This window comes from Pan paniscus, chromosome 1 (assembly GCF_029289425.2).
Source record: "Pan paniscus chromosome 1, NHGRI_mPanPan1-v2.0_pri, whole genome shotgun sequence".
Classification (NCBI taxonomy): Eukaryota; Metazoa; Chordata; class Mammalia; order Primates; family Hominidae; genus Pan; species Pan paniscus.
In genome coordinates, this window is record NC_073249.2 from 156,800,016 (window position 1) to 156,825,711 (window position 25,696).

At 35.1% G+C, this 25,696-nt stretch overlaps 1 protein-coding gene across 8 annotated transcripts in view; it reads right to left on the minus strand.

Annotated features, from left to right (window-relative positions):
• The window catches only part of LRRC7 (leucine rich repeat containing 7), a 577,334-nt gene that overhangs the window by 70,462 nt on the left and 481,176 nt on the right, over window positions 1-25,696 (minus strand). For 7 of the 8 annotated variants that reach the window (XM_055117394.2, XM_034967334.3, XM_055117378.2 and 4 more), the window contains one exon: window positions 23,397-23,516. The exons of the other annotated variant lie outside the window; for it this stretch is intronic. In XM_055117394.2, coding sequence (XP_054973369.1) covers window positions 23,397-23,516 — 120 coding nt within the window. The remainder of the gene's footprint in view (window positions 1-23,396; window positions 23,517-25,696) is intronic. 8 annotated transcript variants of the gene reach the window in all.

A 25,696-nucleotide genomic window follows, 5' to 3' on the forward strand; every position in this document is an offset into this window, starting at 1 on the left:
TCCAGTGATTACAGATCTATAACCTCATAAATACAACTAAGATAATCTCATAAAGGGCAAATCTGTATTTCTCTATTGTATCTATTCCTTTCTCAGAAATCTTAATGAAAGAAGATATTACAGCCTTTTCAGCCATTCTGGAAGATTGAACACCCTTGTGGTTGAGTTTTTCCTTATTGCAAATTCAACTCTTGCTTGCTGCCATGGAATATCTTTTCTTTTTTTTCCAGAGGGTGTAAGTTGCATTGTGTTCTTTTGTTTGGAGGAGAGGGCATCCATGATAAGCTCAGTATCACATTTTGATCTGATGTATTTTTTTTTTTTTTTTTGGCAATGGAGTCTTTTTTCTGTTGCCCAGGCTGGAGTGCAGTGGCACGATCTTGGTGCACTGCATCCTCCGTCTCCCAGGTCCAAGTGATTCTCCTGCCTCAGCCTCCCAAGTAGCTGGGATTACAGGCCTGCATCACCATGCCCAGCTAATTATTTGTATCTTTAGTAGAGACAGGGTTTCACCATGTTGGCCAGGTTGGTCTTGAACTCCTGACCTTAAGTGATCTACCGGCCTCAGCCTCTCAAAGTGCTGGGATTACAGGCTGGAGCCACAGTGCCTGGCCTGTGCCGCTGTGTTCTGAATGAACTCACTGGCATGCCCAGTTACATAGCTAGAGAAAATGATTTCAGGAGTCAGAGGAGCCGGGGATGGAACTATCTGACTGAGGGTGACTGGCCTGGCTACTGACAAATCAATTGATTTTTAAGTTTATATCTGCTTCCACTGGCAGAATATTCATGGGTCTTCAGCCAGTGCTTGAACCAGCGGAAGTGACAACTGGCAGTTTAATTGAAAGTGATCATATAGATAAGCAAAGCATTTTTCCAACCAGACAAACTTAGAAGGATCCAGAACATAGCTTGGTTCCATGAAATATAATCTACATGAGAAAATTAATAACTGCTTATGGATTACTTTGTTGATTAGAGTATTGTAGTACTAGTCTATTCAAGGGTGAAAAGCTAATGCTATATATTGGAGAACTATAGTAGCCTTTGTTATTTGAATTGAGTTTTAATTTTTATTTTTAGAGACAGAGTCTTACTCTGTCACCCGGGCTGGAGTACAGTGGTGTGATCACAGCTCACTGCAGCCTTGAACTCCCGGTGTAATAGCCTTCAGACTTACTTTTCGGGTATATTTTTTCTTCTGATAGGACAGGATGTGAGCTCAGGATTATGCTGATTTTGAACTCTTTGAGAGCAAGCATCATATTCCACTTACAGTTTTTAATGACTGACACAGTAACTGGCATTTAATAAATAATAGCTACCACCCAAACACTCAGTGTAAATGAGTGTTTACATTCAAAATACACCATATACATATTACCTCTTTAAACTTCACAATAGTGTTAAAGAGTTAATTTTTATTATCCAATTTTGCTGAGGACAAAACTAAGGGTGGAAGAGGTTAAGTAAATTTCCCAAGTAATACAACTGGTAACCTGACAGGACCATCATTTGAACCAAGTCTGTCTATCAAAGGTCATCCTTTTAAACACTATATTATACTGCCACCCTTTCCCCGCAAATTGACACCCACCCTCATTAGTTGAACCATGAATTGAAAAGGAACCATGAAAAGGAACAAAAGGATCAAGTTGTTGAGAGGGGATATATTATTCAATTTCTTCAGCAGCTCTTTAATTTGCCAAAAGGCAATTCCCTACTTAGTGAATTAGGTCTATCATCTGTTTTAGATGCTGTGCATGTGACTTCGAGCTTTACAGTTAAGCAAATAGGATGATGCTTTTGTATTTAGTAATCTATTAGTATGAAGTAATTAAGCTCATGCTCTTAGATGACTTGGCAAAACAAACAATGGGCATGAAAAGAACATGCTGTAAAGTCATTCTGTCAGCAGCAGCAGCAGCAGCAGCAGCAGTTTTTTGTCTCTCTTGGGCTATAGGCTGTGATGAATGATGTTGGGGGATGACAGCTGTAGAAAGCAAAGAATTACACAATTTTTTAAATAAAGTTAAACAAACATAAATGACAAGACATCTAGAGGGACAATAATGGTTCAGAAGAACTGTAAAGAGGAAGTTGTTTTTGACTGACACAAAGGCTTGAGAAAAGTAATAAGGATGTTCATGATGAAGTTCAAAGAACTGATGAAAATGTAGAAAATGTAAGAGACTAGACTTATTCATGCAGAGGGTTAGCTATGAGAACACTGACTCATACTGAAGGGGAATTTGAACATGAAGGTTTCTGTAAAGCCTGTGCTACACATTTTGAATAGTAAAAAGAAATAGAGAAAATTTGACATTTGTTTGGAACTTTCAAGGGGAGGTTGGTTGTAAAAAATAACATGTATTTGAGGAGAATAGTGATGGAGTATGTTGTTTTGAAGTTGACCCCCTAAAAAACTGTCAAAGTTTACAGGGAAAACTCTAATATCTATAAGACTCAAGAAAATATTTATGTCAAAAACCACAGAAAAGAATTGTTGATTTGATAGCAAATGGCACTGTTCACGCAAAATTCATCCCACAGCAAATCAGGCTTATTATGTGACAGTTGGAAGTATTTGGGAGGTTTTGTATAATATAAAAGACATGGCTTTATCACTGTAAAAATGATTTGGTTTACACTGGTCTTTTAAAAAAGAGTGTTAGACTAAGAAGTATATTATGTTACTCAATTTGGTCATCTGTTTTATTATCCATCTTGGCTCTTGAACCACCTGGGCTTGCTTCCAAAAATCAAACACCGCCTTAAAAGATTACAATTTACGCCACTGAGAATGTTCAAAAGAACACAATTCATTCCCTAAAATTAAATCCAAAAGAGTTCTTAAAATGTCTGGAAGCAGAATCATCTCCAAAGGATAACTTACTTACTGATTTTGAGGAATTAGCACTTGTATGAATAAGTCAGTATCAGTAATTTTATAAAACAACAATAACAACAAAAACCCAGTCCTATTACTTTCTATTCACATCATGTTTTCTGTGGCACCCCAACTTTTTTTTTTAATGCAGGTTAGTTGTTAAAAATTAGGCCAGTGGGACACCTGCTTCCAGGTAGATGGGGTAGATGTATTTTGCCCTACTTCTTCCATTAAGTACAACTAAAAAACCTTGGGCATTACACATAAATAAATGCAAGAAGACTATGAATAATAAAGAGAAGGCAGACTAGCTAGGGACCTGGGGAACAAGTCACAGCATGGTGGTAAGTTCTCTGGGCTTATTTTTGTGTCATATATCACAGACTTGGAGCTGAAGAAGCAGACAATCTGAAAATGCCAATAGGTATAAACAATGCTTCAACAAAAGCCTACTCTCTCTAACCAATGGATAGGAAAGATGCTGTCTAACAAGACAGAATGCTTTTAGACAATAACTCCTCCACTACAGCTGAATACCATAAAAAAAACTGTAGCCCCACCCCAAACAATGCCAGCAAAAGCCAAGTGTTGAGCCCAGACTTCTACCCTTGTGAGGATGTCACAAGGCGTACAAACACTTCTGCTAGAGTGGTGTTAGAGAAGGCAAGTAGGTGCACAGCATTCATTCTCATCAACTAGTAATAAGCCCCTCTTCTCCAGTGGTGTCAGTGTTGACCACACAAGGAGCTTGGACTTCCAGTCCTACCCAGCAGTAATGAAGCACCGTTTACCTTACTAACGAGGTGGTGTCAGAGAAGGCCTAGTAGAGAGTCAAGACTTTCCCCATCATCCAGTGGTAATGATGCTACCCCCACCAAGTGGAGACCATGTGGGGAGATGAAACTTCCATCCTCACTTAGCAATGATGAGAAGCCTTTACCTCAACTGTCACTGGAAGCTGAATTGGAAAATTGGATTTCTACCTTTACCTGGCCATAACAAGGCAGCACCCCACCCTTCCCCAACTGGAGTGGTGTCAGAGAAAGGCAGCTAAAACAGAAGCTTTAAGTAAGATACAGAGTTTTATAACATAATATAAAAGTGCCCAAGTTTTAATTAAAAAATCCCTCATCCTACCAAGAATCAGGAAGATCTCAAACCAAATAAAAAAAGACAATCAATAGATGCTCATACTGAGAGGACAAAGATGTTAGAATTATCATACTTTTAAGGCAGCACTTAAAAATGCTTCCATGATCAATTACGCACACACACTTGAAACAAATGAAAAACTAGAAATCATCAGCAAAGAAATATAAAGTCTCAGCAAAGATCCCGGGCATTGTAGCTCAACCCTATAACCCCAGCACTTTGGGAAGCCGAGGCAGGTGGGTCAGTTGAGGCCAGGAGTTCAAGACCAGCCTGGGCAACACGGCGAAACCCTGTCTTTTTAAGAAATACAAAAAATTAGCCAGGTGTGGTGATGCGTGCCTGTAGTCCCAGTTACTCGGGAGGCTGAGGTGGGAGGATCACCTGAGCTCAGGAGGTCCAGGCTGCAATGAGCTCTGATCACATCACTGCACTCTAGCCTAGAAGACAGAGTGAGACCATGTCAATAAAAAATATATAAAATTTTTAAAAAGTCTCAGCAAAGAAACAGAAGATATAAAGAAGAAACAAATGGAGATTTTAGAGCTGAAAAATACAATAACAAATCAAAAACTCAGTCAGTGAATAGGTTTAACAGCAGATTGTAGGAAACAGAGGAAAGAAACAGTGACTTGGTAGACAGGACAATATAAATTATTCAATCTGAATAACAGAGAGAAAACACATTGACAAAAATATGAGCAGAGTCTTAGGGACCTGTGGGACTATACAAAAGTTCTAATAATCATGTTATCATGAGGAGAAGAGAAAGGGGTTGGGGCTGAAAAATTACATGATAAAATAATGGCTTAAAAATTCTGAAATTTGGTGAGGAGAAATAAACTTACAGATTCAAGAAGCAAGAATTCAAGAAGCAAGCAAGAAGGAAATTCAAGAAGCAAGCAAGAAGGAGATTCAAGAAGCAAGAGTTCCACATAGAACAAACCCAAGGAAATCTATGAATAGACTCTGATATAGTTTGGCTGTGTCCCCACCCAAAATCTCATCTTGAATTGTAATCCTCATAATCCATATAATCCCCACATGTCAAGGGCGGGACCAGGTGGAGGTAATTGGATCATGGGGGCAGTTTCTCCTACGCTGTTCTCATGATAGTGAGTGGATATCATGAGATCTGATGGGTTTATAAGCATCTGGCATTTCCCCTGCTTGCACTCACTCTGTCCTGCCACCCTTTGAAGAAGGTGTCTGCTTCTCCTTTGCCTTCCGCCATGATTGTAAGTTTCCTGAGGCCTCCCTAGCAATGTGGAACTGAGTCAATTAAATCTCCTTCCTTTATAAATTACCCAGTGTTGGGTATTTCTTCATAGCAGTGTGAGAATGCACTAATACAGACACACTATAATTAAACTTCTGAAAACTAAAGACAAGAAAAATCTAAGAAGCAGCCAGAGAAAAAATGACACCTTACATATAGAGGAAGAAGACTCTGCATAACAGTGGGTATCTCATTGAGAACCATGGATGACAGAAGTAGTGGCATAATTTTTTTCAAGGGCTGAAAGAAAATAATTGTTAGCCTAAAATCCTACACTTGTGAAAATATTGTTTAGCTATGAAAGGGAAATCAAAAGACACTCTCAAGTGAAAGAAAACAAAGACAATTTGTTGCTACCAGACCTATCTTAGAATAATGTCTAAAGGATGTTTCCTAAATAGAAAGGAAATGGTAAAAGAAAAAACCTTGTAACATTAGGAAGAAAGAAAAAACATGGTAAGAAAATATACAGGTAAATGCAATGAGCTTTTTTTCCCTCTTGAATTTTTGAAATTATGTTTGATGATTGAAGTAAACATTATGTCACCATCTGATATGACTTTAAATGTATGTAGAGGAAATATTAAAGACAATTATTCACAGAGGAGGATGAACATAATGGGTTTCTATACTTCACTTGAACTGGTAAACAATGACACCAGTAGACTCTTGTAAGTTATGTATACATAATGTAATACCAGGAGCACCCACTAAAAAAAGCTATAGAAAGAGATATACTAAAAATGCTATAAATATAAAATACTCAAAACTAAATATATAACACTAAAAACACTATAAATAAAAATGGAATTCTTAAAAATGTTCAGGTGGCCCACAGGAAGGAAGAAAAAGAAAACAGAAAAGCTAAAAAAACCAAGCACAAACAGAAAACAAAAGATTAAGTTGAGACTTAAATCTTAATGTATCAATTCTTACTTTAAATGTAAGAAGTCTAAATACACAAATTCAATGATAGATTTTGGCACAGTAGATTAAAGAACATTACTTAACTATATGCAGATTATAAGAAATCACTTCAAATATAATGATATGGGTAGGTAGAAAGTAACAGAATCTAAAAAGATATATCATGCAAATATTAATGAAAGAAAAGGAAAATGGCTATATTAATACCAGATAAAGTAGACTTCAGTGCAAACAAACCTTTATGAGAGACAGAGAGGGATTTTATATAATGAAAAGCGATTCAATTCACCAAGAAAACGTAGCAATCCTAAATGTGTACACATTAAACAATAGAGCTGCAAATATTTGAAGCAAAATTGATAGAACTGAAAGAGAAATAGAAAAATCTAAATTTTAGTTGAATTTAACACCCTTCTCTCAATATCTGATGGAAAAACTAGGCTGAAAATTATAAAAAATGTAGAATTCAACAATACCATTACCTAATCATATCCAATTATCACTTACAGAATACAGATTCTCTTCAAGTTCCTATAGAATATTTATGAAGATAGATCATATCCCGAAACAGAAAACAAAACCCAACAAATTTAAAATAATTGAAATAATATAGAGTGTGTTCTTTAACCCTAATGGAATCAAATTAAAATTAGTAACAGAAAAAACAAAAATCTTCAAACAGTTGAAAACTAAACACACACTTCTAAATAATCCACAGTTCAAAGAGGAAATCTCAAGGGAAATAAATTAATATTTTAAACTCTAAGTAGGTGAAACTACAACATATCAAAATTCATGGAACAGCTAAAGCAGTGCTGAGGAAAATTAATAGCACTAAATTGCACGTATTAGAAAAAAAGATGTATCGAGTTAATCATTAAGCTCCCACCTCAAGAGCCTAGAAAAAAGAAAAGCAAAATAAACCCAAAGTAAACAAAAGGAAGGAATTTAATAATCAGAAGAGTAGAAATCAATGAAATTGAAAATGAATAACAACTGACAAATTAATGAAACAAAGAGTTGTTTCTTTGAAAAAATCAATACAATCCACAAACTTCTAGCAAGACTGAAAAGAAGAAAAGAAGGAAGACACAAATGAACCAAAATTAGGAATGAAGAGAGGATATCACTAAAGACCCTTTAGACATAATTAAAAAAAGGTAACACTACAAAAACCCTTTAGACATAATAATAAAAAAGTAATACTACAAACTACTACATAGATACATTTGACAACTCTAATAAAATGGGCTACTTCCTTGAAAAGTACAAACTACCACAACTCATCCAATATAAAATATAGATAACTTGTAACAGCCCTACAACTATCAAGAAATAAAACCTATAATTTAAAGCTCCCAGGAAAAAAATATCCAGGCCCAGATGGTTTCACTGGACATTTCTACCGAATATTTAAATAAGAATTCTCCAGCTTGGGCAAAACAGTAAGACTCCATCTCTAAAATTTTAAAATAAAATATTAGCCACTGTGGTGGTGCACACCTGCAGTCTTAGCTACTCAAGAGGCTGAGGTAGGAGGATCATTGGGCCCAGGAGTTCAAGGGTACAGTGAGCTATGATTGTACTACTGCAATCCAGCCTAGGCAACAGAATGAGACTGTTTCAAAAAAAGAAAAAAGAAAAATTCATACCAATTCTACACAATCGCTTTCAGAAAACAGAAGAGAGAATACTTCTTTATTTTATGAAACAAATATTACCCTGATACCAAAAAAATAAAAAAAAAACAAACAAATAAAGGAAGAAAGAAACAGAGGAAGGAAGTAGGGAAGAAAAAAACCACTATAAACCAATATCCATCATGAATATAGATGCACAAATCCTTAATAAAATATTGGCAATGAAAATTTAGCAATATATAAAAAGAATGATATACCATGACCAAGAGATGTTTATTCTAGTGATACAAAGCTTGTTCAATATTTGAAAATCAATCAGCGTAATGCACCATATGAATGGGCTACAGAAGAAAAATCGTGATCATATCAATGGAAGCAGAAGAAGTATTTGACAAAATTCAACATCCATTCATGATGAAAGTGTTCAGAGAAATAGGAATAGAGGGGAACTTCCTCTACTCAATAAAGAACATCTACAAAAATGTATAGCTAATATACTTAATGGGAAAAAACCAAATGCTTTACCACTAAGATCAGGAGCAGACGTAAATGTACACTCTCACTACTCTTATTCAGCATAGTGCTGAAAGTTGTAGTCAGTGAAATAATGGAAGAAAAGGAAGTAAAATGCATGAAGATTGAAAAGAAAAAAGAAGCTGTTCTTATTTACGATGACACTGTCTAGAGAGAAAATTCAAAAGAATCAACAACCAAAAAATCTAAAACTAATGAGTGAGTTTAGCAAGGTCATGGGATACAAGATAAACATACACAAATCAAGTGTATTTATGTATGCTAGCAATGAACACATGGACACCAAAATTTAAAATGCAATACCATGTATAATCATTCAAAAAATGCAATACTTAGGTACAAATTAAGCAAAACTTGTATAAAACTTATAATCTGAAAACTATACTTACATGCTGATGAAGATATCCAAGAAGATTTAAATAAGTGGAGAGACAGACTATACTTATGGAATGAAAGACTTAAAAAGTAAAGATCCTCTCCAAATTGATATACCAGTTTAATTCTTATCAAAATTCTAGCAAGATTTATCTCTAAATACATATGATTATCCTAAAATTCAGAAAGACAATGAATCTAGAATAGCTAAAACAAGTTTGGAAAAGAAGTACAGAGTGAGAGGAATCAGTCTATCTGATTTGAAGTTTATTAGAGTTGTAATCAAGAAAGACCATGTGTTACTGTATTTGCAGAGGGATAGACACATAGACTAATGAAATAGAGCAGAGAACTGATAAATAGATCGACAAAAATATGTCCAAATGATTTGAGACAAAGATGCAAATGCAATTTAATGTAGGAAAGAATCTTTGCAACAGATGGTGCTGGCCCAGTTTGACATCCACAAGCACAATAAATGAACTTTGACTTATGTCTCAAATCTTATATCAAAATTAACTCAAAATAGATCACAGACTTAAATGTTAAATGCTAAAAGAATGAAAAAAAAGTCAAGCTACAGAGTTGGAGAAAATGTTTGTAAATCATGTATCTGATAGAGGATAGTGCCTAGAATATATAAAGAACTCTCAAGCTCAATGGTAAAAAGCTAAACAATCCATTTAGAACATGGGCAAAAGATACGAAGAGACATTTTACCAAAGAGGATATACAGATGGAGGCAAATAAGTACATAAAAAGATGTTCAACGTTATTAGTCATTATGGAAATTGAAATTAAAACCACAATATTTGCATAATTCACCTCATAATCTGAGTTAATTTTCAGTAAGTGTATATATCACTACACACCTAACAGAATGACTAAGACAAAACACAGTGCCAACACCAAATGCAGGAGATGATGAAGAAAAACTAAATTACTCACATATTGCTGCTGGCAATGTCAAATGGTAGAGCCACTCTGGAAAAATGTTTGGTAGTTTCTTTACAAATTGAACATGCAAGTACCATATGATCCAGCAGTTGTATTCCTGGACATTCATCCCAGAGACTTATGAAGACTTAGGTTCACACAAAAAGGTGTGCACAGATGTTTATAGCAATTTTCTTCATAGTAGCCATAGATGGAAAATAACCCAGATATCCTTCCATAGGTAAATGATAAACGAACTGTGATATATCCATACTATGGAATACTATGCAGCAATAAAAAGGAAAGAACTATTGACACATACAACACCTGAATGAATCTCCAGAGAAGTATGCTGGAAAAGCCAATCCCAAAAGGTTACATACATACAGACCCTATTTACATAGCATTCTTGAAATGGCAAAATTAAATAAATGAAGGGGGTTATAGAAATGCCAGGAGTTAATTAAAAAATAATTATACATGCAGTACAGATAATATAGTCTTTGGAGTCAAATGAACCTGAGTTTTATTCCTTGCTTTGTCACTTTTTAGTTATGCAATCTTATGCAAGGTACCTAAGATTTCTGCTTATCAGATGAAAATGCAGATATAATAATTAGTGCTTAAGAGAGAATGGTGAAGATTAAAGAAGATAATGCAATACACTGAGTGTATTGCTTGAGATATAGCACTCTAATGGCAATGAGAACAAAAGTTCCTATCTGCAGAGTGAAGGTCTAACTGTCTGGCCATAGCAATAAATAACCACTGGAAAAAACTGATTTTAAACCTGTTGTAATCAATCAGTAACAACTTGCCTTAGAAACTGCACTTGAAGGTCAACCAGTCAGCAACAGTCTGAGTCAAGTAACCATGCTTCTCCCAGTGAAAGTTTTGCCAACTAACTCCTAAATATTCTAACTTCTGAACATCCACCAGTCACTCAACTCCTTGCTTCTTCAAATCCTATTTAGCTCAGAGTGGTTGTACCTTGCAAGTTATTTGTATGCAAGCAGTAAATTATGCATTTTGTTTCAGATGTTGAGATGTGGCCTCTTTTATGGATGGGGACAGAATATACCATAACGGACTAAATACATTCTGCCATAAGTCAAGATGATACTACTTACTCTGCACTATTAACATGACTAATATTTTAGGTTGCTGTGATTCATCTTTGTTTTTTCACCCCTAGATATTTCCATCCCCATCATTGTATATGTTTTTAATACAACCATCTAGGTAAAGAGAGGAGTCTGTATTCATGGATAACTAATTCAAAGAGATGCTAACTCATGACTTTGGTCTCATTAACAACCTATTGTTAGGAACAAAGCTAAATGAAAGTTAGCTTATCCATAATTCACATAGATTTTTATCCAAAATAATAAATATTATGATAGCTACCATTAATTAAACACTTACATAACAGGCACTGTGATAAGTATTTTACATCATAATCATGGTTAATTTTCAAAGCCACTCTATAAGATAAGCATCATCGTCCTTTCCTCTTAGATGGGAAAACTGAGAAGCAAAGTTTAATATGCTCAAGGGCCAATAAAGACAAAGTTAAGGTGAACATTTATCCTGAACTTTTGCTTAAAAGAAAGCAAAAGACAAGATCTTAGTAAGAACTAAAAAAAAAGCTGAGTTTTTTTCGTATTACAGTTTACTACATAGTTTAGTGTATCACCTATGCAAGGTACCCTGTATTAGTGTAATTATCATTTTGCTGGATGTGTCAATATTCAGTGCAGTTGTATCATTTTCACAGGTAGTTTTGGTGACAGGACTCAGGTTATTTTGTGGAAAATGGTGACAGCATCAACCAAGAAGGGTTAACAGAAATCGCAGAGAATATACTCAAGAAGTTTGATGTACTATGTTATTGAGAAACAAAACTAACAAAATGAACTAAATTCAATATGAAGAAAAGGCCCCTAGTGCTTAAGAGAACTTTTAAAGTTTAAGTTGTGCTTAGTGCTCCTAATTCTTTTTGTTCTGAGATTCACAAAGGTCACTAAAGAACTTGTAAATGTTTCATATTAAAGAACATGAAGGTTTGGAAAACAGATGCATTTCAAAATCTCTAAAAATTTTGATTTGCATAGACCAATAAAAACAAATTGAAGAGGACTCAAAAATTCTTTAAAAAATGTGACTAGTGCATGAGTTTCTCTCTTTTGAAAATGTAACAACAACAACAACAAAAAATACCAAGCAGTGCCAAAAAGTACTAGCTATATATATATCAAATATATTCCTGGTGTTGAGGTTATTTAACAGTGCAATGGGCTATGCTATAATGTTTTCTGATTTTTTTTGTTGGGAGGGGTGTGTGTGATAAAATATATGAGGGGAATAATTAGTGGGTAGAGTAGGCTGTATACCCAGACAACACTGGATTCCAATCCTGTATCTCTCAATTTCATACCTCTAACTCCTGGTCCCATAAAGTTGTGAAGATGATATGAGAGTGTTTTGCAAGGTAAGCATCTTAGTACAGTGCCTACTGTATGTACTGTAGATATTCTTTTTCTGATTATAACAACCTATTAAGCTGAACCTTTTCATCCTGTTTTATTTGTATTTAGGCCAGCTTGATGCCAAAATCTATGTTCTCACATTTCAGTGTCAGAAGACAAACTTGCACAAATATATGGAAGGAAGCTCTGCAGCTAAAAATAAAGGGGGCAGGAAGATGTTCCTTCTCCTGTCCTGGGGTTTTGGTGACATTTCATTCTGGTGGCACACTGCAGTAATTTTAGAGGGCATTCAAAATATTTGCTGATCTTGAATTTTTTGGAGTCAGATACTGGTAATATACTTCAGTGTCTCCAATGACACATAAAAAGTGAGGTGGTAGAACCTTTCACTTCAGTGTAAGTGTCTTAGCATAGCAGCTGGCTGATATACAAAGGCAGTCATCTCTGGCATATTGAATCTCTGTAAGTACATTCTCCTATGATTAAATGTCAACCAACAAAACATACCTATGGATTTAGGAAATTATTAGCCAAAATTAAAAAACAATGGAGTATCCTTAATAGCAGAATGATGAAACTGAGGATGAGTCTACACTTTTCAACCTATGGTTTGTTTTGTGATGATGCTGACATATATTCCCAAAATGGAAGATGTTAAGAGTAACGATAAAAGTTTGACAACAATTTATTTCACCCTTAAGATTTCTAAGAACCTACAGCTAGTAGAGTAAGTCAGATAAAGATCAAGTGGCAAGAAATGGCATCTTATCATTTTGACATCTCTATCTGGCAACTATCCTTGATCTCTGCCAGCTGTCATGTTATGTAGAACTTCAAGTTAACAGTGAAGAACCCCCAGGAGTTATGTCTGTACTTCATTGGTCCATAAGCAAATGAGAACAATCTTCTCCATCACTGGGAGTAATACCAGTCTCAATCATCACTTCTCATCACATATTCAACCAGGAACATTTTTATGGCATTGGATTAATTCTGCATTTTTGCTTTTAGATTTCTCCCCAAACAAAGACAATATAAATGCTATTGAGTTATCTCAATTTTCTGAAGAACAGTCATTTGTTTTAAGGAACATCTATGTCAAATATTGATGGAGTAAGTACTTTAATCTGCCCGTTTTCCTATTGCTTAATCTGTGGCAAATTTATTTTCTACCTCTGACTTGATAGCTTTTTGACAGACATTTTTGGCTTTACACTTTTATTAAGGAAATAATTTAGAGTGAGACTGGATGAGGACAATCCCCGATTTTGTGACAGTGATGTCCTTCAATACTGCAGACAGTTGTATTGTTGCACTGGTATTAGGAAATAAAGGTATGCTTTGTGAGTTAAAGAATAATGTTGTCTTAAGAAAAATCCAATACAAAAGTGACTGTAAATTAAACAATATTTTATTCAGCTGTCATTTTTGCTTTAGGTTAGAGATTTTTTTCCATTCACATTTTCACAACCTCCTATCCCCATTATTTCTGAGAACAAATCTAATAACAATAGAAATAGAGTAAGCTTTAAAAACACCTATGAATTAAATAATACTAAAATCAATCAATTAGAAATATATTATCCTAGCTCTTCAGATTAACAAAATACATATTTGAAATGGATCATTAAATAAATTATTTCATTGATTTTTTCAAACCCTTTTTCCTGATTCAGCTTCTATTACTAAGTCATGGAGCTGCCTCTGAAAGGTCTTATTTCCATGGAATTTTTGATTTCCTCCAGGTCATGTACTTTGGTTTATTTGGCATTGGCTAATAATTCTTAACAAGGAAGTCTACATATGTATATACCATCTCTATCTTATATCAATAATTTGCAGTTAGGGGGACAGTAACTGTAATTGGACGTATTTAGTCTTATTTTCCCAAGTATAGCAAAAGGCATGGCTCTATTGATTTTCTGGAAAAAAATAACATGATAATATATAAATTAGGATATGTTTTAAAAGAGTATATGGAATTCATCTGAATAAGATTACTGGCAAAGTTACGTAAAAGGAGTGCAACTTGATTTGAGCCTGCAGATATTCATATAATTGTTCTTTGGATTGTTCTGCACAATACAATTTTTACAACCTCAACAGTGCATTTTTATTCTGTTCCAGAGCAATAACTAATGTTACTGCCATAAAGACCATACCGAAACAAGTTTAGTAGGGATACAGGCATAGATTTGATAGGCAGGGAAAGTAAAGGGGTGTCTTAATATATCACTAAATATAAGCATCAGAAATCTCAAAAGCCTCCTATTGGTGTTTGGTAGGTGCCTGACAATGTTGTCAGTAAATGACCGCTAATCAAAAGTTCTATAAGGTATAATTTTCATCTACCTACCTCTCCTTCTCCTAACCTGTCCTAACTTGGAGGATGTTTGTGTGACAGTGGTTGACTGCCTCTCAGGTGACCGGCATGATTGTAACTACTATTTAAAAGTTCCTTTTCAACCAGAGGTGAAATTAAAGAGTAGGTACTTATTAGTCACACAAATAATTCAGTTCTAGGTTATTTCTAGTAGATACCAAAACTCCAAGGAAAGTATGGTTGCATTTCCGTAGATCTAGAGGTAATTTTCAAAGTCTCACTGGAGATGAAGGCTCTTTTTATTTGGACACATTTGATATCTTCCTACTTTTCCACTTTTTTATGTCCTGAAAAAAATGGCTTTTGGTCAAGAGAAAAACTGCATAATTTCTGTTTAAGAAATGTCTCTCCAGGGGCTACAGATTGTGCCAAACATTTTTTAAATTAAAAATTATAATTATATGATTTAATCAATCTGGCCTTTCACTGAACTCATTTCTTGTTTCTGGGCAGAGCTTACTGACAGTGAATGCATTTGGCTGCTGTCTCTTGAAGCTACTTTTCCTCAGCAGCCTCAGCATAATATGCTGTTACCACAGAAACCAATGCAGTCTTTATACTGCTTGACACAAAGTTCTAAGTGACACCACCGAAAGGAGGGTAGGGGAACAAGATGAGGGAAACAGAGAATCTCCATCTATCTAATGACTCAAAAGATCCCTTTTCCTAGCATTTAGAAAGCTGTTTGGAATTGAGAATGACTCTCTGAAAGGAACTCCAATTTGTTTCTGAGTTTTAGGGACTGCCTAGTCTACCAGAAACAACATTAACTCTGATCAGTGAAAACTTTGCTACTCTCGGAGGAGAAAAATGAGGCTTGGGAAAGAGAACCAGGAAAGAGAAGTGATGATTGAGACTGGTATTACTCCCAGTGATGGAGAAGATTGTTCTCATTTGCTTATGAGGCTTGGGAAAGAGAACCAGGAAAGAGAAGTGATGATTGAGACTGGTATTACTACCAGTGATGGAGAAGATTGTTCTCATTTGCTTATGGACCAATGAAGTAAAGACGTAACTCCTGGGGGTTCTTCACTGTTAACAACATGCATTTCTTTGGGAGGGAAAAAATACAAAGCCTAAGGCAAAAAACAATTCTACTTGATATATTTGCTTCTGTACAAAAGGAGAATTTAGTTACAGCATTGACAATCACTCAGGTTTTAGAATCATTTTTCAATTTCAATTTTACTCTAAACCAGAACGATATTCTTGACTTTGAGGTTAACGGAAATAAGAAACAATTCTATTTCCGCATCTCTTATATGTAATATTTACCTGGTTGATTTTCATATCTGCTTCTTCCACATCTTGACTTGCTTGCTTACAGCCTCATGATCTACTCTACTTTCTGCCATCTATTTTTTTCCAATATTTAAATCCTCATCTCTCTCTCTCATCTATTTCAGACTTTCTTCTATTTCTATTTAAATAAGCTACATTCACCCCAACCTTTTGACATAAGAGACCTCAACAGCACAATGCCTATTCTCAGTTAAATTAAAAAACCAAAAATTATAGTTACTTTTATTCCAGTTCTACATACACAGAGTACTGATAGCAATATTTCTTTTCAGTGGAAAACAATTTCAATAAATTTACTTTTCAGTGACTGTAATTTAATGATTTTTTTGGGGGGGGGGTGGGGTTGGAGTTTTGCTCTTGTCACCTAGGCTGGAGTGCAGTGGCATGATCTCTGCTCACTGCAACCTCCACTTCCTGGGTTCAAGTGATTCTCATGCCTTATCCTCCCCAGTAGCTGGGACTACAGACGCACACCACCACACCTAGCTAATTTTTTTTGACATTTTTAAAGTAGAGACAGGGTTTTGCCTTGTTGGCCAGGCTGGTCTCAAACTTCTGGCCTCAAGTGATCCGCCTGCCTCGGCCTCCCAAAGTGCTAAGTGCTGGGAATACAGGTGTGAGCCACCACAACTGGACATAATTATCTATTTTAGATATTTATAAAATAATAAAATGTATTTATTTAAATTTCTAGATATATAGGTTAAGGTGATTTTTCTTAAGTTGTACTTTTAAATATCTTTTAAATAACTTGTACTTATTTTAAATGACATTGGTTTACTCTGATCTTCTGAAAAGTTTTTATAATAGACTGACTTACATTACCAAGTAAAATCCCAGTAGGAATTTGATCCAGTTATTTTAAAGCACAAATGATGATTTGGCCATATGGTTGACAGAAAAACAATTTATGATTTTCAAAAGATATTTTAGATCTTACCTTTCTAAATTTTTATAGAAAGAAGCATTGAAATGTATTACATTAAAAAACATGACAAATGCCATAATTAAAATAAGAAATGAATATTCCTCCTGAGAAACTTAATAAAAAAATCTTTAAAAAAGTATTTTAGAAAAAGCAAAAATGACAATTTGGGGCTGGGGTGGGGGTGGGGTAAAGGAAGAATAATAAGAACTTGAAAATGACCACACACACACACACACACACACACACACACACTTTCTTCTAGTTTCTTCTTCTGATAAATTCCTAGGCATGTCTCAGAGATGACAATCCTGGCAATCCTGAAGTGCTTAATAGCTGAACTGATATTGTAGATGTGAGAAAATCACAGGCAAGTTCAGCATAAGAGGTAAGTTTGTGAGCCAAAACTAATCAGCAAATTTTTAAAGCCTTCCTCTTCCTCTGTGTCCATCCTGATATTGACCCTTGTTATCCATCTTTATTACTCCAACTGCCAAGTCATTATGCACTTAACCTAGAACACTCAGGGAGGGAACAGACACTCAGGGTGGAAAGAGTCACTGATGCTAAAGGAGACCTTTGAATGCCTAGTCTTTTGTTACTAAAGAATTTTCAGATTTTAAAATGCTAGGATTTTATAGTTTCTTGGTTATCCATTCCAGAAGCGAAGTGTTTGGTTTCATTGGTTTTAATATATCACTGTAGCCTTTTGGCTGCAATGTTTTTCTGCTCCATCATTCTAACATACTCTTGCAGATATTATCCTTTAATTTTACATTTTATGGATATTCAATGTGTTTAAGACTCCTAATACTTTTAAAAGAGTATCATTTTAGAATTAGGGCAAAACAGCCTTGTCATCTCTATAGAGGATTTGACCAAATCAGAGTGCAATGTCTGAATTTAAAATAACATGTTTTTGCATTTATCTTTTATAGTATCACCTTCATATTATTTTCTGTTACATATAGGAGGGAAATATAAAATGATAAGTTACCCAGGTGAGCTTGGCAAGTAACCTAACCTCTGAGTATGAGTTTCTTCTTTAACAAAATAATAGTGCTTACTTCATATAGTTGCTGTGAAAGTTAGATAAAGAAATACATTAAAGCATTTAACACAATGCCTTATGTAAAGATTTAATACATGAAACCAAATATTCTGACTATAGTGACTGTGGCATAATCCAATAGACTGTAGGAGTAACAGAAGTGATGTAATTAGACTCTAAAATACAAATTCTCCTTCTGAAACCATGGTTGTTTTCAGCAATTGCAAAAGTTTTAAACAGCAGTTCTTAAAGTATTCATATAATACTGCCTGGAATTTTGGGGTGGCAGATTTACATAGCTATAAAATGTTCTTCTAGCAGTGAATCCTAACTTTTAATACTAATAGACATCAAAATTTGAGATTTTGGGCCGGGCACAGTGGCTCTCGCCTATAATCCCAGCACTTTGGGAAGCTGAGGCGGGCAGATCACTTGAGGTCAGGAGTTTCAGACTAGGCTGGCCAACATGGCAAAATCCTGTCTCTACTAAAAATACAAAAATCAGCCAGGCGTGATGGTGAATGCCTGCAATCCCAGCTACTTGGGAGGGTGAGGCGCGCGAATCACTTGAACCCAGGATGGGGAGGCTGCAATGAGCCGAGATCACACCACTGCACTCCAGCCTGGGTGACAGAGCAAGACTCTGCCAAAAAAAAAAAAAAAATGTGAGTCTGGGACTGCATAGCAAGAGAGGAATAAAATCTACCACCTACTTTTACTCCCTTAAAAAAAAAAAGACAGCATTTAACACTCTTGGCATTTTTCCATCACTTTGCCACTCTCAGGTGCACAGGACAGGGACAATAGATACAGGAGCAAAATTCTGAGAAATAAACACTTCTTGTCCAATTACTTTATGTGTCTAAGGTTTTGGATCCACAGCTTGGAAGACACCCACATTTGTTCTCTATAGTGCTTGAAGTACTGGCTGGCATGGCCATGAGTAACCAAAAATCTATGATAGCCAGAACAGAGAGCCACAAGTTCAGTCAAAGACTTTCCATAATTTCCCTCCAAATCCCTACAGCATTACTGTGGTTTCTGATGGCTTAGTTAGAGAGATAAGATTTAAAAAAAAAAAATCTACAGAGGCTTGGAGAAATAGACTCAAATTGGACACTGGCTAAGAATTCTTCACCACTTATTCTCCTTTGATTCCCCATTCAATTTATAGTTCACTTTCTATCTTTCCATTCCCATTATGTCTAGCCTAACTGCTCACTCCGTGACAACTGCAAAAATAATATTAACTTTTAAAAATGTCATTGTAGAATCAAATAGAAACCCAATAACTAATAGTATAATTATCGCATCTATTTCAGTAAATTTTGCAGCCCAGGCTAATACTCCCATGACCATTTTTTTTCCTTAGGTTGAGTCTCACTGAATATTAACTTGACTATTCAACTAATATATAATATATAACAAAAACTAAATTTGAATATTTAAAGTGGTCCTTATTCTCTCTACTCTGAGAGGTGATAGGTGGACATATCTATTTATAGGTTCAGAAATCTCGGATTTTAGGCAAAATTGCTATAATATGGGATAATCAGAACCTGCTTATCATAATAGTAGGAAGAAGACATGGTACATTTAGTACATTATTTCTTTCTTGAGTTTTACAGGTTTCTTTACTTACCCCTTAATGCAGATTCCTATGGATTCCCCCCCCCCAACATTTAAGCAAATTGCTTTTGCTGAGATCACCAATGACCTCCTTGTTGCTAAATCCAAGGAGCCTTTAGTCATACTTATCTTGCTTGACGTTTTTGTGCATCATTTGACAGTTGACCGTTCCCTCCTTAAAACATTTTTCCCTCACTATTTCCAAAGTGTTACTTTCCCTTGTTTTTCCTTTACATGTTTCTTGCATAATTGAAATTGAGAGCCCTGTCTACTCTACGCCAACTGATCAGACAAAGCCAGTCATATAACTCCATTTCTTTTTCTAGGATGGGAAGTCCTTAGCTCTTTTGGGTCAATGAGATGTAAGATGAGGCTTGTTGAAAGACTCAGGGAAGAAAGGTTTTGCACATAAGAGAGAGCTACAATAGAGGCTTACTTCTCTCTCTTGCTGGATTTGAAAGAGGAAGTTCATATTACCAATCGCCATTGGTAGTAATCTTATAATTATGAGAGAAACCAGTTTTAGGATAGAGCCAACAGCGTGAGGGCAGAGTGGAATGGGAAAATAAAACGCTAAGTATTTAACAAGAGAGAACCAAGTACTAAAGTTGAGGCATAGTATAAATCTCAACTACTTCTTATGTTTAGTGAAGTATTTCCTTGAAGTTCAACGTTTCCCTTGAATTTTCTACAGCTTGCAGTAAAATCGCTGTATTGATCTAATCTTTGATTTTTTCTTTTCTGCCTATTCTTCCTATGTACTGTACATGTCTTAAATGTTGGTGTTCCACGGAGTTCTGTTCCATGGAGTTCTGGGTCATCCTTCTACCTCACTCATGGCTCAATAATACATGTTCTAATGATTCCTAAATTTGAATCTCCAGCTAAGTTTTCTCTACTGAACTCAGGATAAATATATCCAAACATCCACTGCACATTTCCACTCGGATGCCTTAAAGCTACCTCAAATCAACATGTAAAAACCTAAACTCTTCTCTCTTCCTCCAATTCCACCTATTACTCTTTCTGTATTTCCCATCTTAGTGAATGGAACATCATCACTCACTTGACCACATTAGAAGCTTGGGTATCAACCTTGGAACTTTTATCTATCTCTATGCCCTATGTCCAATCACAAGATTGTTTTGGTTCTAATATTTATCATGATATTGGATCTATGAATTTGTTATGGTTTGGCTCTGTGTCCCTACCCAAATGTCATGTTGAATTGTAATCCCCATGTGTTGAAGGAGGGACCTAGTGGGAGGTGTTTGAATCACGGGAGTGGATTTTCCTCTTGCTGTTCTTGTGATGGGGTTCTTATGAGATCTGGTTGTTTAAAGGTATATAGCACTTCCCCCTTCTCACTTTCTGTCCTACCATCATTGGAAGACATGCTTGCTTCCCCTTTGCTTCCACAATGATTGTAAGTTTCCTGAGGCCTTCCTAGCTATGCCTCCTATACAGCCTGAGGAACTGTGAGTCAATTAAACCTCTTTTCTCTATAAATTACCCAGTCTCAGGTAGTTCTTTATAGCAATGTGAGAATGGACTAATACAGCATTTCTTTCCACCACCCATTGTTTCCATTGACTTTCACCTGAATTACTATAGAATCTTCCTAACTAGTTCCATTGCGTCCAGTCTTTCTCCTCACTAATTCATTCTCTGAAAAGCTGTCAGAGTGCTCTTTAAATAAAAACTTGATCATGTCCTTTCTCTGTTTAAAATACTTTATATTCCCCTTCTCATTTCCCACAGGATAAATCCCAGCATGATCTGGCTTCTGCTTATCCCTCTAGTCTTATTTGACACCACTGCTCTTAGTTTCCTCACTAAACAGGTGCCCTTTCCAGGTACTGTCATAGCCCTGTATCCCATCTTAGCATTAACCACATCATATTATATTTACTTGTGGTGCTGAATATTACCCAATAGTCAAATTAATAACATGCATAAAATAAATGCCTGTAAATCAGTGGCATTACCAAATATTTTGGATAAAATAAAATTTGATATTTAATGCATTTTTGAAGTATTGAAGTGGTCATCAAGGGAAAAATCACTTAAGTAACAAAGAGTGTAAGTATGTAATACATATGTAGGTTACAAAGCACAATTATAAAATGAACACTCATGAGCTTAGAAAGTAGAGTGTAGGCCGGGTGCGGTGGTTCATGCCTGTAACCCCAGCACTTTGGGAGGCTGAGGCGGGCGGATCAGGAGGTCAGGAGATCTACACCATCCTGGCTAACACGGTGAAACCCTGTCTCTACTAAAAATTGGCCAGGCATGGTGGCAGGCCCCTGTAGTCCCAGCTACTCGGGAGGCTGAGGCAGGAGAATGGCGTGAACCTGGGAGGTGGAGATTGCAGTGAGCAGAGATCGCGCCACTGTGCTCCAGCCTAGGCGACAGAGCAAGACTCCGTCTCAAAAAAAAAAAAAAAAAAAGTAGAGTGTAAAGAACCATAATTCAATTTCAGAATTAGAATAGTTCCAGCAATAATATCCACTTTCTCCCTGATTCCATCCCCTACTTTACCTTTAGAGATAACCACAATTCTGAATACTACATTTACCATTTACTTATAACAATAGGTTTCTTATGTACTTATGCTTAAATAGTATATTTTGAGTTTTGCTTGTTTTGGGATTTGTAAACATGGTATTACATATGTATGCCATTTCCAGAAACTTTTTTTTCCATTCAAATTATGTTTCTAAAGTTAATACACATTATTGTAATTATAGTTTACTAATTTTTATTGCTTTGAAATATTCCTTTGTGTAATTAACAGAATTTATTTACATACTCTCCTGGTGGTAAACATTTGGCTTTTCCCAGTTTTCTGGTATTGGAAACATTTCAAGTACCCTGAATGACATGTATGATAATTTTTCTAGTTTAATACCTTAAGAGGAGAATTGATGGAATGTCGGGTATGTGCATATTCAGCTTTGCAGGAAAATTTGTTACCAAAGTGATAATGTTTCATATTCCAATAAGAAGTCTAAAAGAGTTTCCATTGCTCTTATACCTACAAACGACTTGTATTTTTCAGATTTCTTAATTTTTGCCAGTCTAGTAAATGTAAATGGCATATCTTTTGCATTTCCCTGATTGATAAAAAGGTTCAGTTTTGTTTTAGTATTTATTTACCCACCTGATTCCCCTTGTATTTTACCAGTTTAAAAAACTGTGTTGTATGTCTTCATTACTGATTTGTAAGAGCTTTAAAAAATATATTTTAGAATACAAATTCTCCCTTCTCTCATATATGTGGCAAGTATCTTATCCCAAGTTGTGGCTTTCTTTTTACTCCTGTTGTGGGGATCTGTTATGTAATATTATAATTACCTACTTATCACTCAGCACACCTTACTAGATAAAAAGGCTCTTGAAGTAAGAAACTGTCTTTTTCATTTTTGTTTCCTCAATATCTAGCAAGTGCTCCACACATAGCAATGTACATATAGTTGTTCACTAAATGTTTGCTGAATCAATTGTCATAACTTTAGAAATAGTGAATCAAATTTTCTTTTATGCAAACTGGTTACAACACACTGTTAAAGCCAAGAGAGTCGGAAGTATGTCACATATCATTCTATATGTGCCTTTCAAAGGTGGGTGGTAAGAGGTAAGAGTATCTGTAGAGAGGTTGCAGGATGTTGTTTGTAAACATTCATTACCAACTTTGAACAGTTGGCAGTGTTTATTTTCCATTCATTTCAATGTACTTACAGTCAACCAAACTCGTGTAGTAGCATAATATTTACCTTAAAGTTATCACAAACTTAGAAATTATGATAAGACACAAAATATTTATTATATATTGCAGTAGATTGTGCAAGGTTCATGGTTTGTCTTGTTAATTAAAAATTGGTTACCTTTTTAGTAATGGTGTCCGGAGGTACATCCCGCCTCCCAAGTGGATAAGGATTCCATTGGCCACTAGGAGATACATCGTCTTGTCCATTGTCTAAAATGTTGCTTTGCTGGGACGGGGTCTATTGCAAAAATGGTATGGCATTCTTTAGTGATGTAGTAGAAGTTTACCATAGTTTTCTGAAAAGAGTCCCTAATGATCATGGTAAAATTAATTTTGTTTAATTGCAGAAAAACATACATCCTGAACTGGAAATATTATATACTATTTACTGGGTAAGAACTGTAAATTGAAAGCTTTTTGGAAGCAATGAAAAATGCAATTAAAATAACCATCTTAGAGTTGTTCACTGAATTTTAAGGAAAAATTTAGATTATTTACAGTACCTGAATAAAAATAATCAGAATAAAATTAACCAATTGTTACAATTATTAAAAACACGGCACTTAAAACTTGCTTAATTTTAGTATAATCTCACCATTTAGAATAGAAATTGAAACCATACAATACATAGAATATAAGTTCTAATATTCTAAGCCATAACCTAAAATAAATTTTATAAGGTTGTATTGATTCTGGGAGAATATGCCTTGCACTAAACCCAAATAGTGCTAACACTGGCATAGTGCAAGATTTATGGTACTATGGCGTTATCAACAAATAGCTTTGGGGGGACATCAAAAATATGCTATTAAAAATGTGCTATTAGAATCATAGTGTAAGTAAATCATGACTGTTTGGATTACCAAATTTATTTATTTATATAAATGATATATATTAAAATTTAAACTCGTCATAAATATTTTATTTTGGCTGATTTCATGCTTATTATTTTTAACAAATACTAATACCTGCCTGTCTTTATTTTGGGTGAATTTCATATTCTAACCTGAGTAATAGCAAGCAATCACATACCATCAGAAAGCCTCCAGTGGAGGGATGTACAATGGTATATTTACATATATTTTCACAAAGGCTCCTTTCTTCCCTAGTGTGTAAGATACACAAGTACTGCTTGGTTTCCTGAGGGAATTCTTCTGTGGTTGAGCTATTATACTCCAGTGTTTCCTATGCCATTTTCTGCACATGTTCTAAAGGATCCCTACTGATAAAGCCCAGCTAGAGAGTGTGCAGCTATACTTTGTGTAAGGAATTGTCCTCCCACCCTACCTAGAAAGGGAGAACTGGGCTATTCTCATCAAAACATGTTAAAAATGGGCGTTTGCTAAGCTTTATCTGGTTATATTGAGTGGTCTTAGTTTGTTCTCTTCTGAAAAACAATGATAGAACCTCCTTACCTGCATTCTAACCACAAGCATTTTTTTAAAGGCATTGCTTGGAAAAATTCTAAAATAGGATTTAATATGACACTAGATGAAGTCTTCCTAGGATCTAATGGATATAATGAAAATTAACTCAGTTTTCTTCTTGTTCTTTGGTTATGTGAATTCTTTTTTCATAAGCCTATCAAAAAGTATGAAAAAAAAAGAGAAAAAAGGTACTGAATTTAAGCTCCTGAGTTAGGAATGAATTGATGTGTGTTTATTTGAAAAATTCAATCTAGACAACATGTTTAAAGTATGTGTTACTTCAAAATTAGCAGGTAGCTATTCAATGACTGTCTGTTTTCCAGCATCGCTTTTCTAGTGTTTACCTTTTCCAGATTAATATGTTTACATATGCCCATACACAATTTTTTCTAGATATTAAAATATGGTAAATAAAAATTAAAATTAAGAGTTAAAACATAATTATTCGGGTTAAGCACTACTGGCCAGGGTTTTCTTTTTGAATTTTTAGTATTTATCTTTTCTGACTTAGTTTGTTTGCTAGTGAAGTGGGATAATTAGTATGTTCATTTGGCCAGGTCTGTGCAATGTAGAATTTTAAGAAGTGGCCACAATTTAACACAGGTTTCCTTTTTCTCCACATCCTCCCCAACTCTATCTGTATTTCCTCCACCCAGACATGTTTCCAGTTACAGAGAAACTGAGAATTACAAAATTCTTTTTGGTGTTAAAAAATGCGAAATCCTTTTAGTCAAAATCCTAATATAATGGTGTAGGTGCTTCACTAGTTTATAAATTAATCTATTTCTTTTCAAAATTAGAATTAACAATCACACCAAGTCTCTATTACAGGGGCCAAAAGGAACATAAACATGCAGACACATTAAAAAGATACTTTCACTAGGTAGCAAAATTAAAGGAAATTCCTGAAAGCAATTTCCTTTTAAGAATACTCTGGCCTTTTTGTTTTTCTTGCATGAGACACCTTAGGGATGGCTTAAGTCTGCAGAAA